The following is a 14,499-nucleotide window of genomic DNA, read 5'->3' as shown; positions in this document are numbered from 1 at the left end:
ATCGTTATGTGTGAAGGTACCTTTACACCAGACATAATATTCACTTTGTCACTCAACCACCCATTAACAAGAAACTCACTTGACACACAATCATACACCAACATTATCCCACTCACAAATTTTTTAGGAAATCCCATTCTCTCCAGAACTTTAAACAAAAACTCAAGCTGGTATGTCACTCTCCACAAGGAGAAACCTTTCCCCTTATACTATATAGAGTCTATCTATGAGGAGTGCATTATGCTAAAATGAGGACTATCAGGTGCATTATACTATATGGAGGCATATGGGGAGTGCAATATACTGTGCTATATTGAGGACAATCTGGTGCATTATACTATGTGGAGGCTATCTAGGGGGCCGTCATACAGTGTGGAGATAACAGTGATGGGGCCATCATACAGTGTTGGAGTCATCAAACAGTTTGGGGGATACTAAGAGGTCAGTATATATACAGTTAGGGGGCATTATACTGTGTATAAGAGAGCATCATACTGTGTATAGGGGAGCTGTATAGGGGGAGACTCGGGACATTATTAAATGTAAAGTGGGCACTTATTGTTATAGGGGAACTCAGGTTACTGTGACTGTCAAAGTGGCACCAAGAGGGCATTATTACTTTGTAGGGGACAAAATATGGGCACTGTTTTCTAGGGCACTTGCACCCGGCATTACTATATTCTAGAGGGTTGCTTTAGAATTTAGAGGGCACAGAGAACCTCACCACAGGTCCAGTAATAGGGACACAAATGGCAGCAGCGGCTCAGCATTGGGGCATCAGCAGGATGAGGAGTTTGTGCAGGTTGTGGATAGATGGGGACAGTGCTGAAAATATGAGAGGTGAAATGTGTCTTTGTTGTATTCTCTGCAGCTGAGTCTTGGGTGGAAGAAGTTGTCATGTCGATCTGGGCCACATGGAAAAGACAGGAAAAATGAAGGATTCTATCAGAAAGAACATCAGCGTAAGTCACTATCTGTAACTGTGCTGTAATCACTTACGGTATATGTTCAGTAGGGCAGGTATCTACCACAGACCAGATGGCGGTAATATCTATGTTGGTCTTTATATAAAGATTATTTTCAGCAACAGCGCGATCTGCTGAGATTCTCCTACATTCACTATTAGGGTGCATCACCCAGTTGTAATCAAGGTCACCTGGTTAGGGGCCCACTCAAAAGTTTCACCCCCGAAAAAAAATCCTAGTTACACCTCCGGTGACTGTATATACACCTTGCTATACACATACAGATATAACGGAGAGCTGTGTCTGCAGCAATATGCATAGAAGCCATGCCTACCATCAATTTCCAGAGCCCAGAATTTTATCGTCAAAATCTTCCCATCAGAGATAGTCACAGGATTCTCATCCAAAGATAATGAGACAAGGAGAGCAGCTCAGGTTACAGAAGGATTTGGGAAAGCAAGGTATTTAGTAAAGTACTTACTCTGGCCATTAGTTCCCAGAAAGGGACATGTAAAGTATTGGCCAATCCCTTTAAGTAATGGCAAAGAAAGTAAGAAATGAACTATTCTGAGTATCTCAGTTATGTCAAGCATTGTGCAATATTGCTTTTTACAATGATACTGTAATAGCGTTTGAAGATGTATGAAACATGGGACCATTTTACACTTTTCCCTTACTTGGCAAGTTCTGAAACAAAAAAAGTCATTTCTGATTCCCAAAGGATAATGTTTAATTAAAAAAAAAAGACAGATGTTGTTTTATATTGGGTTTTTTTCAGCATCAGACATTCATGAACAAAAAATGCATGCTGCCAAGACAAGCTGCTGTTAATTACTTTGTTAGAAATATGTTTGACACACTCCATAAGTACAGAACTTGGGTCTGGTTCCCTATTAAATGTAAACCATTTTTTGTCCCTCAAAAACCCTTAGGCCAGGGTCACACTTGCGAGTGCGATGCGTGAAACTCGCGCATCAATACCCGACACTGTCCCCGGCACTGTCGCAAGTGTGACCCAGCCTATCCTTGCATATTGCCATGGTTTGACATTGACATTCACAAATGTTATCCATGCCTTCACATGAAAAACCTATCCATAGAAATTGTAGATATTTGAGCAATATTACAATTGCACCCACTAAGTGAAATTGCATTTTACTTCTAAATGATCCAAAGCAAGTATGAAAATATCTGAAATGTTTTGCTAATTTTGACTTCTTAAAGGGGTGTTCAAGCCTAAAATCCCTGGATAATTGAGCCCTGTGATTGTTGTTTTTTTGCCATGACCATAGACCTATTGTCTGACTCTACCCTTTTTGTGGTGGTCATTTATCTGTGAAGCCCCTCTTTTTAGCAGTCTTAGGAGGTTTCAGTGGTAACTCCCCACTGGATAGGTGATAAATGTTTTAAACTGAAAAAAATCCTTGATATGATCTTGTTTATGCATCACTTAGTAGCTATATCGACAGACAGAAGTGTACCTTGAAGCCCAATGTTGTCTAATATGTACAGCTGTATCTCAGCTTTGATGTCGGGGATTTGACTATACCCATTGCTTGATCTTAATTTCCACCAGGAAGTCCAACAACAGCTTATAGGGTTGGATGTTTATGAGGGAGTCTGGGTTTCTTAATGAGATTATACTATAGATCAGTGTTCCCCAACTCTGGTCCTCAAGAGCCACCAACAGCTCCTGTTTTCAGGATTTCCTTAGTATTGCCCAGGTGATAATTCCATCACCTGTGAAATACTAAGGAAATCCTGAAAACATGGCCTGTTGGTGGCTCTTGAGGACAGGAGTTGGTGAACACTGCTATAGATCCAAGTAGTGTGTTTTTTCTTGTCAATATTGTTTCTTACTTTCATTCTCTACATTTGAACACAAAGTTTATAACATTGATATACAGCTGCAGACAAAATAATTCAACAGCCAATGCACATATGGTTTATTAGCAAAACCGACAAACTTTCAGCTATTTGTTAAAAATACAATGAAGCAAAAACAATTTTTATACCTCAACAGATCTAGTTTAACAAGTGGATTCTCCAAATGAAAAGCTAAATATTTTCAATGACTAGTGGAGTCTCAGAATTATTGAATGCATTCATAGGAAGCATCTTTAGTAGCCTGTAGAGCACCGTTTGGCTAGGCATCATGTTAGCAGCAGGTCATAACAGCTGCGCACCAGCTTCTGACAGCGTTCCTGAGGAATCTTTCTCCATTCTTCATGGGAAATAGCCTCAAATTCACTAATATTCTTGGGTTTCTTGTGTGCAGTAAAAGGCATTTCAAATCCAGTCAGGCTACTGTGACAGCTATCCCAGAATGTTTTAGGTCTTCTAAAACCAAACCTCTGTGGACTTTGAGAAATGCTTGGGATCATTGTCATATTGAACAGTACAATGACATCCAGCTTTCCACTTCCTCACAGAATACGTGATAATTTCTTCTAGGATTTTCTGAAAATGTATTTCATCCCGTCCTCCATACACTGCAGGTGTCCAGTGCCAGAGGAAACAAAGCAGTCCCAGAATATTATCAAGCCACGGCCATGCTGATCTATAAGCTTCAAAAAATTCCAGTTTTGTTTCACTGCTTCCCAAAACAGAAACCCTAAATTTCATGATCGGGGGTCAGCAGTGCATTGCCATAACAACCAGAGGTCTCCTTGAGACCTCTATGGTTGTTGATGGCCGATTGCTTTGAGCGCCACCCTGTGGTCGGCGTTCAAAGTATACCTGCATTTCTGCTACATAGAGGTGATCTGTACTTCACCTCTATGTAGCAGAGGCGATCGTGTAGTGCATGCTTCTAGCCTCCTATGGAGGCTATTGAAGGATGCTAAAATAAAAAAAAAAAAGTGTTTAAAAATATAAAAAAAATAAAAAATATATAAAAGTTCAAATCACCCCCCTTTCGCCCCAATCAAAATAAAACAATTAAAAAAAAATCAAACATACACATATTTGGTATCGTCGCGTTCAGAATCGCCCAATCTATCAATAAAAACAAAGGATTAACCTGACCGCTAAATGGCGTAGCGAGAAAAAAATCAAAACGCCAAAATTACATTTTTTTGGTCGCCACGACATTGCATTAAAATGCAATAACGGCCGATTAAAAGAACATATCTACACCAAAATGGTATCATTAAAAACGCCAGCTCGGCACGCAAAAAATGAGCCCTCACCTGACCCCAGATCACGAAAATTAGAGACGCTACGGGTATCGGAAAATCGCGCAATTTTTTTTTTTTAGCAAACTTTGGAATTTTTTTTCACCACTTAGATAAAAAATAACCTAGACATGTTAGGTGTCTATGAACTTGGAATGACCTGGAGAATCATAATGGCAGGTTAGTTTTAGCATTTTGTGAACCTAGCAAAAAAGCCAAACAAAAAACAAGTGTGAGATTGCACTTTTTTTGCAATTTCATCACACTTGGAATTTTTTTCCCGTTTTCTGTTGCATGGCATGGTAAAACCAATGGCATCGTCCCACCAAAAATAAGCCCTCACATGGCCATATTGACGGAAAAATAAAAAAGTTATGGCTCTGGGAAGGAGGGGAGCGAAAAACGAAAATAAAAGAACGGGAAAAGCTCCGGGGGTGAAGGGGTTAAACGGGTCAAAAATTGGGAACAATCACTTGTTCTCCAGTTATAGGTTCGGCTATACAGACCATTATAAGGTTCCCTAATATCAAAAGGGAATTTACTCTGCAAGATAATCGTGAACAATCAATGTTAAAAACGCTCCTTTCACATTTACAGTGCCGTGTAAACAGGCTGCTGATGACCCAATGATCTAGCAAAACCCTCGTTCATCTGGTGAAACTATCTTTTGTGCAGAGTAAACGATCAATCTAAGTGGTGCATCATTCTGTGTAAATGGGAATGATGACCACCTATATATACTGAGCGAACTAATGTAGATTGCTCAGTGCACTTTGCTTGCTTCAGTCTGCCTTCGTAAATAGCCAGTCAAACAACTGATGTTGGTAAAAATTTACTGATTGATGACCAAATCATACAGCCGGTGGATCCATGTAAACGGTCCTACAGAATATCTTGCAACTTTAACCCCATTCACCCCCGGAGCTTTTTTTTGTTTTCGTTTTTTCGCTCCCCTTCTTTCCAGAGCCATAACTTTTTTATTTTTCCATCAATATGGCCATGTGAGGGCTTGTTTTGTAGGAAGAGTTGTACTTTTGAACGACACCATTGGTTTTACCATGTTGTGTACTCGAAAATGGGAAAAAAATTAAAAGTGCGGTGAAATTGCAAAAAAAGTGAAATCCCACACTTGTTTTTCGATTGGCTTTTTTGCTAGGTTCACTAATTGCTAAAACTGACCTGCCATTATGATTCTCCAGGTCATTGTGAGTTCATAGACATGTCTAGGGCAAGTCTAGGTTCTCTTTTATCTAAGTTGTGAATAAAAATTCGCTAAAAAAAAAATTTGTGCAGTTTTGTATTACCCGTAGCGTCTGCATTTTTTTGTGATCTCGGGTTGGGTGAGGGCTTATTTTTGCGTGCCGAGCTGACATTTTTAATGATACCACTTTTGTGCAGATACAAACTTTTGATCGCCCGTTATTGCATTTTAATGCAATGTCCCGGCGACCAAAATTCGGGCGTTTTGATTTTCTTTCTCGCTATGCCGTTTAGCTATCAGGTTAATCCTTTTTTTTATTGATAGACCAGGCGCGTCTGAATGCGGCGATACCAAATATGTGTAGATTTGATTTTTTTATTGTTTTATTTTAATTAGGGCGAGAGGGGGGTGATTTGAACTTTTATGGTTTTTTTTATTTTTTTATATTTTTAAACACTTTTTTTAAACTTTTGACATGCTTCAATAGCCTCCATGGGAGGCTAGAAGCTGCCATAACTCGATTGCCTCTGCTACATAGAGGTGATGCACAGATCACCTCTATGTAGCTGATTTACAGCTTTGCTATGAGCGTCGACCACAGGGTGGCGCTTATAGCAATCCATCATCAACAACCATAGAAGTCTCGAGGAGACCTGTGGTTGTGATGGCAATGCACCAATGACCCCTGATTATCTCAGGCCCAGTGGCCGGAAGCGCTTGTTAAATGCCGTTGTCAGCATTTGACAGAGGCATTTAACTAGTTCATAGGCACGAGCGGATCGCGATTCCACTGGCGCCTATTGCAGGCACATGTCAGCTGTTGAAAACAGTTGACATGTTTCGACTTTGAGGTGGGCTCACCACCGGAGCCCCCCTCAAGGCAGGGGATACTGCCAGCTCATGCACTATTCAGTCAGCTGGCAGAAAGGGGTTAATCTCTTGGAGTCTGAGCAATTATGGTAATAAGGAATTAAATATCTGTGTGGTTATTTTCTGCATCTAGTCTACCTGGTTAGGGGTATGTTAAGGACGTGCTTCAAAATCACAACAACGGGAAGAGGGTGGGGGAGCTCAAACCCTAAGAAACCGGGAGTGGAGACTCTTGGTAAGATCTGACAACACCCTGTCTGCCCTTATATCCCTAAATAAGTTCTGCACTTATTGCCGAGCGGAAACCTAATCCCCGTCTGCCCCTAACTACTGTATAGGACCTGGATAGTGAGGGGACAGTCACTAGTCAGCCCCCACTACAACTAAAGACAAAGCAGGAAGACAAATGAGGGAATACAGTTAGCTAGAGACGACACAAGAGAGCTCATGCCAGCAATCCTCCAAGAAGAAACTAGATGACTTCTATCACTTCTAAACACACAGAGATAAATAGAGCTATCACCGACACCTTGTTGAAGTGACTAAAGCAAGGGTCTGTGACTAAAGCAAGGGCCTGCAGCAAGGGTCTGTTAATTAGCAGCAGACGATGGAGATCACCGCTAGGTCCTAGAGGGAGAACGATATCACTCCACAGCAGAGATGCAAGATCCAGAATGTGCCTGCAGAGCCAGGTGTAGTAACCTTTTACACCTCACACACCCGTGCCACCAGCATTTCTGTCCATACAATAGCTGACAGTAGGGGAGAGTGAGACCAAATCAGTCCATCAGCCTCCTCTGACTGTAAAACACCTCACAATCTTCTTTTCTGTTGGAGGAGACTGCTGAAGTTGTACTATCAAAAAAAAGTGGCCATCCTCTTTAACAGCATATTATAACAGGTTGTAAAGTTGCCATCCAGTTTTAATTGAAGATGCATGTGATTAGAAACGGTAAAAAAAAATCCAGAAAATGCACTTTAAATTGTATGATTCTGAAGTTGTGTAAAAGTTAACAATATTATTATGTTCACATAGTATGGCACAAATCTGAACCATTTGATTTTTTGCAAACATAGAATATTTTAAAGAAAAACAATTAATTTGGGTTTTATTTCTCACACATTTCAGCATGGCAGGTGGAGCAGCATACTCTTTCGTGACATTCTGGGAAGCCCCACCATCAGTAGACAGTCCTCCAACCACATTAAGTTGGGACGAACAAAAGACTGCTTTATTACAAGTTACAAATGCAAAAAACAATATGGACTCTAAAGACATTAGAGAATACTAAATAAAACTTTATCTTCACTAATAAGTATTTTAAATAAAGCGTTTACACCTATTAGAAAGCTAGCATGTCTCTGGGATAAGAAATGATGTTGGATAGATGAAGATTCATTCAAGGATGAACAGAGAAGAAGACTTACATTCTACACAATGCCCATACTGACTGAAATTTAATTGTAAAAGATAATTATTCGATGCAAAGTATAAATCTGGCAAAAGAGTTACTAAGTTTATTGACTTATGAATATGTACGGTAAGTGGTTTGAGGTTCTCATAACGTCAGAAATGTGAGATCAAGATGTGATTGTGGAGACAGGTACAGTGCCTAGCGAAAGTATTTGGCTCCCTGGAAAATGTGGCACCCCTAGGGGTATTTGCCACAAAAATAGTTACTGACAGTAAGTACAAATACTAAAATAGCAAGACTGCACTACCACCTCCGGCCAGAAGGGGGAGCTCCAGAGACTCCCCTTGATCCATTCTGGTCTGAGAGAAGAAATGGCAGTTGGGCTAAGGAGCTGAAAGTGAGAGGTCATACAGTTGAATCTCTAACAGCCCTGTGACTGTTACCAGGCCTAAATCACCGGCCTGAGGAGAAGAGGGATAGAGAAAAAGGACATTGTGAGAACCGGGTAGCATTAATCACTACCCAGAACAGGCGCAAAGACGGATACCGGATCCGTGGCTGTATTCATTATATATAATACAGCAACCGGAAAAACGTGAGGTGATATCAGCTTCACTAGGGCCGGACGCAGCAACAGACACAGAGTTCAGCGGTACTCCCAGAGGGGGTAAACCGATAAAAGGACTCGGGTTGCCCGTCGAACCAGGACCCGGAGGGGACAGATTGGGCCGGCAGCCAGTTCACATACAGCAGCAGGGCCACACAGAAATTGCGCACAATAAGAGGCGAAGACCCCGGCAGGGTCAAAGTAACTCAGAGTTCCCATACAGACTCCGGTGACAGGACTGGTTGTAAATCCTTTTATGTTAAAGTAAACTGGTTAAACGTTTCAGTGCCTCAGTCTTTCATTTGGACAATAGCCATCTATCCAGGATCGGGATCGTCACCGCTGGGAGAACCTGCTGCTGATCAAGTAAGTGCCTGTCCCCTCATGATACCCCTTACACTGTGCATTGCCTGAGGCCACAGCACCGGGTCAAGCCACCCGTGACATCCCCTTCAAGAGACAGACTCCATTGGTCCGGTGCTGGGTATCCCGGTCTCCTGGGCGTCACAAAATCTTCAGCCTTTTCCCACATATCATGCTTCAAACATAAAGATACCAAATGTAAATTTTTGGTGAAGAATCAACAACAAGTGGAACACAATTGTGAAGTTGAACGAAATTTATTGGTTGTTTTCAATTTTTGTGGAAATTCAAAAACTGAAAAGTACACCATATGTACACCATATAAAGAATTCTCAAAAAACAATGTAAGTATTGCATTTTTTTTCCTCAATTTCACTGCATTTGGAATTTTTTTTCCTGTTTTCCAGTACAATATGTTGTAAAATAAACTATGTTATTCAAATGTACAAGTTCTTCTGCCAAAAACCCAAGCCATCATATATCTATGTGGACAGAAAAATGAAAAAAAATTATAAGGAAGGAGAGAAAAAAATGAAAATGCAAATATAGAAATTGGCCATATTGAGATGGGGTTAAAGGGAACCTCTCATGTGATTCATGCTGCTTGAACCACAGAATGCGTGAATCAGGCCACCTCCCTCATTATAAACATATATTTTACTCTGAACTATGTTTACCTCTAAAAACATTGCAGCATGTCAGAGTGTGGCTGTGGAAGAGATGACTGGTCCTAAAGGTATGTCTACAGGCTTCCCACTTGCTCAGATAGGGAGAGACTAGTCAGTTGATGCATATTTATTGAGGTATTAGACTTGTTGGGATGGGTAGGTGAAGAGAATCTGGCTGGCACATACCTCCTGGACTAGTCCCTTGGTCCCTGATCGAGTTGCACAATTGTATTTGTTTTTGGAAAAGATGTTCCTGGACTGATATAATCATACTAATGGGTCCCTGATATGCACTATTATTTGCTGTATCTGACCATCAAGGACACAGGACAGAGGTTGAGTCAACTTTAATCCATGTCAACTGGCTGCAAGTGTGATTTAGTTATTGCCAACACCTGTTAGGTGCCACAGGTAAGTTACAGGTGCTGTTAATTACACAAATTAGAGAAGCATCACATGATTTTTCGAACAGTGCCAATACTTTTGTCCACCCCTTTTTATGTTTGGTGTGGAATTATATCCAATTTGGCTTTAGGACAATTCTTTTGTGTTTTTTCATTTAAGACAAATTAAATGAAGATAATAATACCAAATAATTTGTGTTTGCAATCATTTTCAGGAAGAAAATGAGTATTATCTGACAGAATTGCCGGGGTGTCAATACTTTTGGCCAAGACTGTATGTGAGTATACAGAAAGCAACAGGTGCACGCAGCTGATGTTGTCTGAGGGAACACATTTCCCTGCCTGAGGTAACACATTTCCCTGTCTGTTTTATCACAGGAGAATTTCTGCCACATCATCAGTCCTGTGAGCTCATCATAAATCAACTAAGTGACGTTTAAGCTCAGTGGCTGCTAGTATTCCTTTGTCATTGACTTTATTTATGATGAGCTCAGAGGTCTGGAGATGCAGCTGAAAATCTCAATCCTATAATAACTCAGGCAGAGAAATATGCATCCGAAAGCAGCAGCTGTGAGCACCTGCTGATTATTCTGTCTACTCACTTATCATAATTGACTTTTACTGTCGTGTTTTCCTAAAAAAATCTGACTTGCTCAACTATTTTTCATCAAATCCACACTTACTTTTTTTTTGCCTTGTCTTTCACAGGCATTTTGCTGTAAACACAATGCACTCCAGTGGGTTTAATACATCTCTATATGCATTCTGGGGGGCCCATACCGTCTCTCGTATATGATCCCCCTCACTGCCTCATAATATGTTGAGGCGGTAGACAAGTCTGAAGAAATGTGTTTTTAGGGCATGCTTAAAACTGTGGTTATTGGGGATTAATCAAATTGTTCTGGGTAATGCATTCCAAAGAATTGGCGCAGTATGCGAGAAGTCTTGGAGACGGAAGTGGGAGGTTTGGATTATTGAGGATGTTAATCTTAGGTCATTAGCAGAATGGAGGGCATGGGAAGGGAGGCAGACTGAGACAAGGGAGGAGATGTAGGATGATGCTGAACCATGGAGCGCTTTGTGGGTGAGAGTTATAAGTTTATATTGCACTCTGGAGGGGATGGATATCCAGTGCAATGACTGGCACAGGGTAGAGGCATCTGTGTAGTGGTTGGTGAGGAATATTATCCTGGCTACAGCATTCAAGACAGATTGGAGAGGGGAGAATTTAGAGAGAGAGACAAATTAGTAAAGTTACAGACAAGAATGAATAAGAGCTACAGCAAGAGTTTTTGCAGAGTCGAATGCAAGAAAAGGTTGAATTCGAGAAATGTTTTTGAGGTGTAGATGACAAGAGCAAGCCAGTGATTGAATGGATGTAGACAGCAGGCATGTAGCTGGGGAGTAATGGTAGAACCACACACGGAAATGGCAATATCTGGCATAGGTAGGTTGGTGCAGGGAAGAAACTCAAGGAGTTTAGTTTTGACGGGTTCAATTTCAGATAGAGGGAGAGCATGATATTGGAGACAATCACTGGTGTTTTGTAATAATGAAGACGTGACATCAGTACTAGAGGTGTATAATTGGGTGTCATCAGCATAGAGATGGTATTGGAAACCAAATCTACAGATTGTATGTCCAATAGGGGCAGTATAGAAGGAGAAGAGGAGGGGGCCTAGGACTGATCCGTAAGGAACCCCGACAGTAAGGGGGAAAAGAGGAAGAGCCGGGAAAAGATACAGTGAAGGAGCAGTCAGAGAGGTAGGAGGAGAACCAGGAGAGAACAGTCTCTTTGACGCTGATGGAGCGGAGCATAGTGAGGAGGGGCTGTTGATCCACAGTGTCGAATGCTGCAGAGAGATCCAGGAGCATCAACAAGGAGTAGTGACCATTAGATTTATCTGTCACCACTCACATACCACTCCCCTTTGCCCAAAGTCGGGAGTTTTGGCACCTTCACTTGCTAAGCATGAAAGTCTGGACAGAGCATCTGCGTTCCCGTGCAACTTTCCTGGCCTATGCTCGATGTGAAAAGTGAAATCTTGGAGGCCTAAGAGCTACCTAAAGCAAAGTAGTGCAGTGCACATGCACCTGGAAATGTCAGAGAGGCTCAGCGGATGTGCACTGCAGGACTTGGCTCTGCCCTCAACAGGGCAGATACGTACGCCTGCGCAGGAGCGTGATGCCGGGGAGCCTGTGTGAATGACGCAGGGATGCTTCATCCACATCAAGCAAGTGGGAGGATGGCATCGCAAGAAGGTGGGAGGCGCCAGGCCAAGACGCGTGAATGCCATGGGACCAGACCGCCCCCAGGTGAGTATAATAAAAATTATTTTTCTTCTTTTACAGGTCAGATCGAGGGCAGATATACAGCATTATAGAATGCTGTATATAAGCCCTGAAAGAGGGTGACCTTAACTTGAATCGGCCAAACCTTGTGACAGGTTCCCTTTAATCCAGAAAGGTAGGCAATTATTATAAAAAATAAAGAAACATGATACAAAATGGGAAGAAAACAATACGGTATATATAATCACATGCGATAAAAGAGATAGCAAAAAAAAGTACTAAACTTGTCTCACAGAAATGGCGCCGATCTCTGTAACCAAATGAAAATGACAGAATAGTCATAAAGTGCCTCCATGCATGTAAACAAAATTGTAACCCAAAATGGCAAAGAAAGAGAGGAAACCAAATGGAATAAGGTGCATACTAATTAGTTTTACCTCAGTGGTAAGCCAGACCCTAACACGCCTCTTGTCCCGGGAAGAATTGTTGAAATGCGCTGTGAGGCGGATCATATGCGAGAGTCGATATGTATCCTCCAGGATGCGAACAGAGTCCTATTAAACTTGCTGAAGTGCCTTGTGTTCACAGCAGGACGCCTGTGCGACACAAGGCAAAATAAAGGAAAGAGTGAATTGGGTCCAAGTATTGAAGCAAATCCCTCTCTCCACGCTGGGTTTTAGAAGTGGCTCTATGGCCACGATTCCATTTAAATCTATCAGTTTTTTTTTTATCAGGTGGCTCTGTGCAACCCAGGTTTGTGTGGAGTTAGCACAGAGCCAGGGAACTCAAGGCGGCTGATGCACCCAAAAGGCACGGCTGTGCCATTGTCCACGGCAATGGATTCTGAGTTCTGGACTGTGTTTATGGAAACCCAGCTGCGATCCGGAGGGCATTATTCCATTGTGTGAGATTTTTTTGGACATTAAAGACATTTGCTTTGAACTTTCCTGCAGTCCCTGCCTATCTGTCGCACTGCATCTACTTCGCTGCAATCCCTGGCTTACCACGGAGGTAAAACTAATTAGTATGCACCTTATTCCATGTGGTTTCCTCTCTTTCTTTGCCATTTTGGGTCACAAATGTATTACAAGCATGGAGGAACTTAACATAGTAACATAGTTAACAAGGCCGAAAGAAGACGTTTGTCCATCCAGTTCAGCCTATATTCCATCAGAATAAATCCCCAGATCTACGTCCTTCTAAAGAACCTAATAACTGTAAGATACAATATTGTTATGCTCCAGGAAGACATCCAGGCCTCTCTTGAACCCCTCAACTGAACTCGCCATCACTACCTCCTCAGGCAAGGAATTCCAGATTCTCACTGCCCTAACAGTAAAGAATCCTCTTCTATGTTGGTTTTAAAACCTTCTCTGCCTCCAGATGCAGAAAATGCCCCCTTGTGACCGTCACCTTCCTTGGTGTAAACAGATCCTGAGATATTTATATTGTCCCCTTATATACTTATACATGGTTATTAAATCGCCCCTCAGTCATCTTTTTTCTAGACTAAATAATCCTAATTTTGCTACTCTCTCTGGGTATTGTAGTTCCCCTATCCCCTTTATTAATTTTGTTGCCCTCCTTTGTACTCGCTCTAGTTCCATTATATCCTTCGTGAGCACCGGTGCCCAAAACTGTACACAGTGCTCCATGTGCAGTCTAACCAGAGATTTGTACAGAGGCAGTATAATGGTCTCATCATGTATTTCCAGACCTCTTTTATTGCACCCCTTGATTCTGTTTGCCTATGTAAGTTTATCATTAACTAGGATCCCCAAGTCCTCCTCCATTTCAGAATTACCCAGTGGTTTCCCATTCAGTGTGTAATGGTGATATTGATTCCTTCTTTCCATGTGTAGACCCGTACACTTATCATTGCTAAATCGCATCTGACATATCTCGGCCCAAGTTTCCAACTTATCCAGATCCATCTGTAGCAGAATACTATCTTCTCTTGTATTGACTGCTTTACATAGTTTTGTTATCATCTGGAAATATCGATATTTTACTGTGTAAACTTTCTACCATATTGTTAATAAATATGTTAAAGAGAATAGGTCCCAACACCAACCCATGCGGTACCCCCACTGGTCACAGCGACCTAGTTAGAGAATATACTATTTATAACCACCTTCTACTTTCTATAACTACTTGCTATACCCATTTACACACATTTTCCCCCAGACCAAGCATTCTCATTTTATGTACCTACCTCTTGTGTGGCATGGTATCAAACGCTTTGGAAAAATCAAGATATACCACGTCCAATGACTCACCTTGGTCCAGTCTATAGCTTATCTCTTCATAAAAACTGATTAGATTGGTTTGACAGGAGTGATTCCTCATAAACCCATCCTGATACGGAGTTAAAGTTATTCTCATTGAGATAATCCAGAGTAACATCCCTCAGAAACCCTTCAAATATTTTACCAACAATAGAGGTTAGACTTACTGGCCTATAATTTCCAGGTTCACTTTTAGAGCCCTTTTTGAATATTGGTACCACATTTGCTATGCGTCTTTCCTGTGGAACAG

General features: G+C 41.5%; 1 protein-coding gene across 4 annotated transcripts in view; it reads left to right on the top strand.

The window, feature by feature from the left end:
• SLC35D2 (solute carrier family 35 member D2) overlaps positions 1-8,516 on the top strand; it is a 222,178-nt gene extending 213,662 nt beyond the window's left edge. Inside the window, exon 12 of one of the 4 annotated variants that reach the window (XM_069762050.1) lies at positions 7,342-8,516. In XM_069762050.1, coding sequence (XP_069618151.1) covers positions 7,342-7,504 — 163 coding nt within the window. In that variant the 3' untranslated portion in view covers positions 7,505-8,516. The remainder of the gene's footprint in view (positions 1-7,341) is intronic. The other 3 variants (XM_069762047.1, XM_069762041.1, XM_069762053.1) reach the window with 3 other exon arrangements.
• Positions 8,517-14,499: the final 5,983 nt, after the last annotated feature.

The sequence above is a fragment of the Ranitomeya imitator genome, chromosome 1 (genome assembly GCF_032444005.1).
Source record: "Ranitomeya imitator isolate aRanImi1 chromosome 1, aRanImi1.pri, whole genome shotgun sequence".
NCBI classification, from domain to species: Eukaryota; Metazoa; Chordata; class Amphibia; order Anura; family Dendrobatidae; genus Ranitomeya; species Ranitomeya imitator.
The sequence above is the reverse complement of the archived record's forward strand: the minus strand, read 5'-3'. Positions and strand labels throughout refer to the sequence as shown.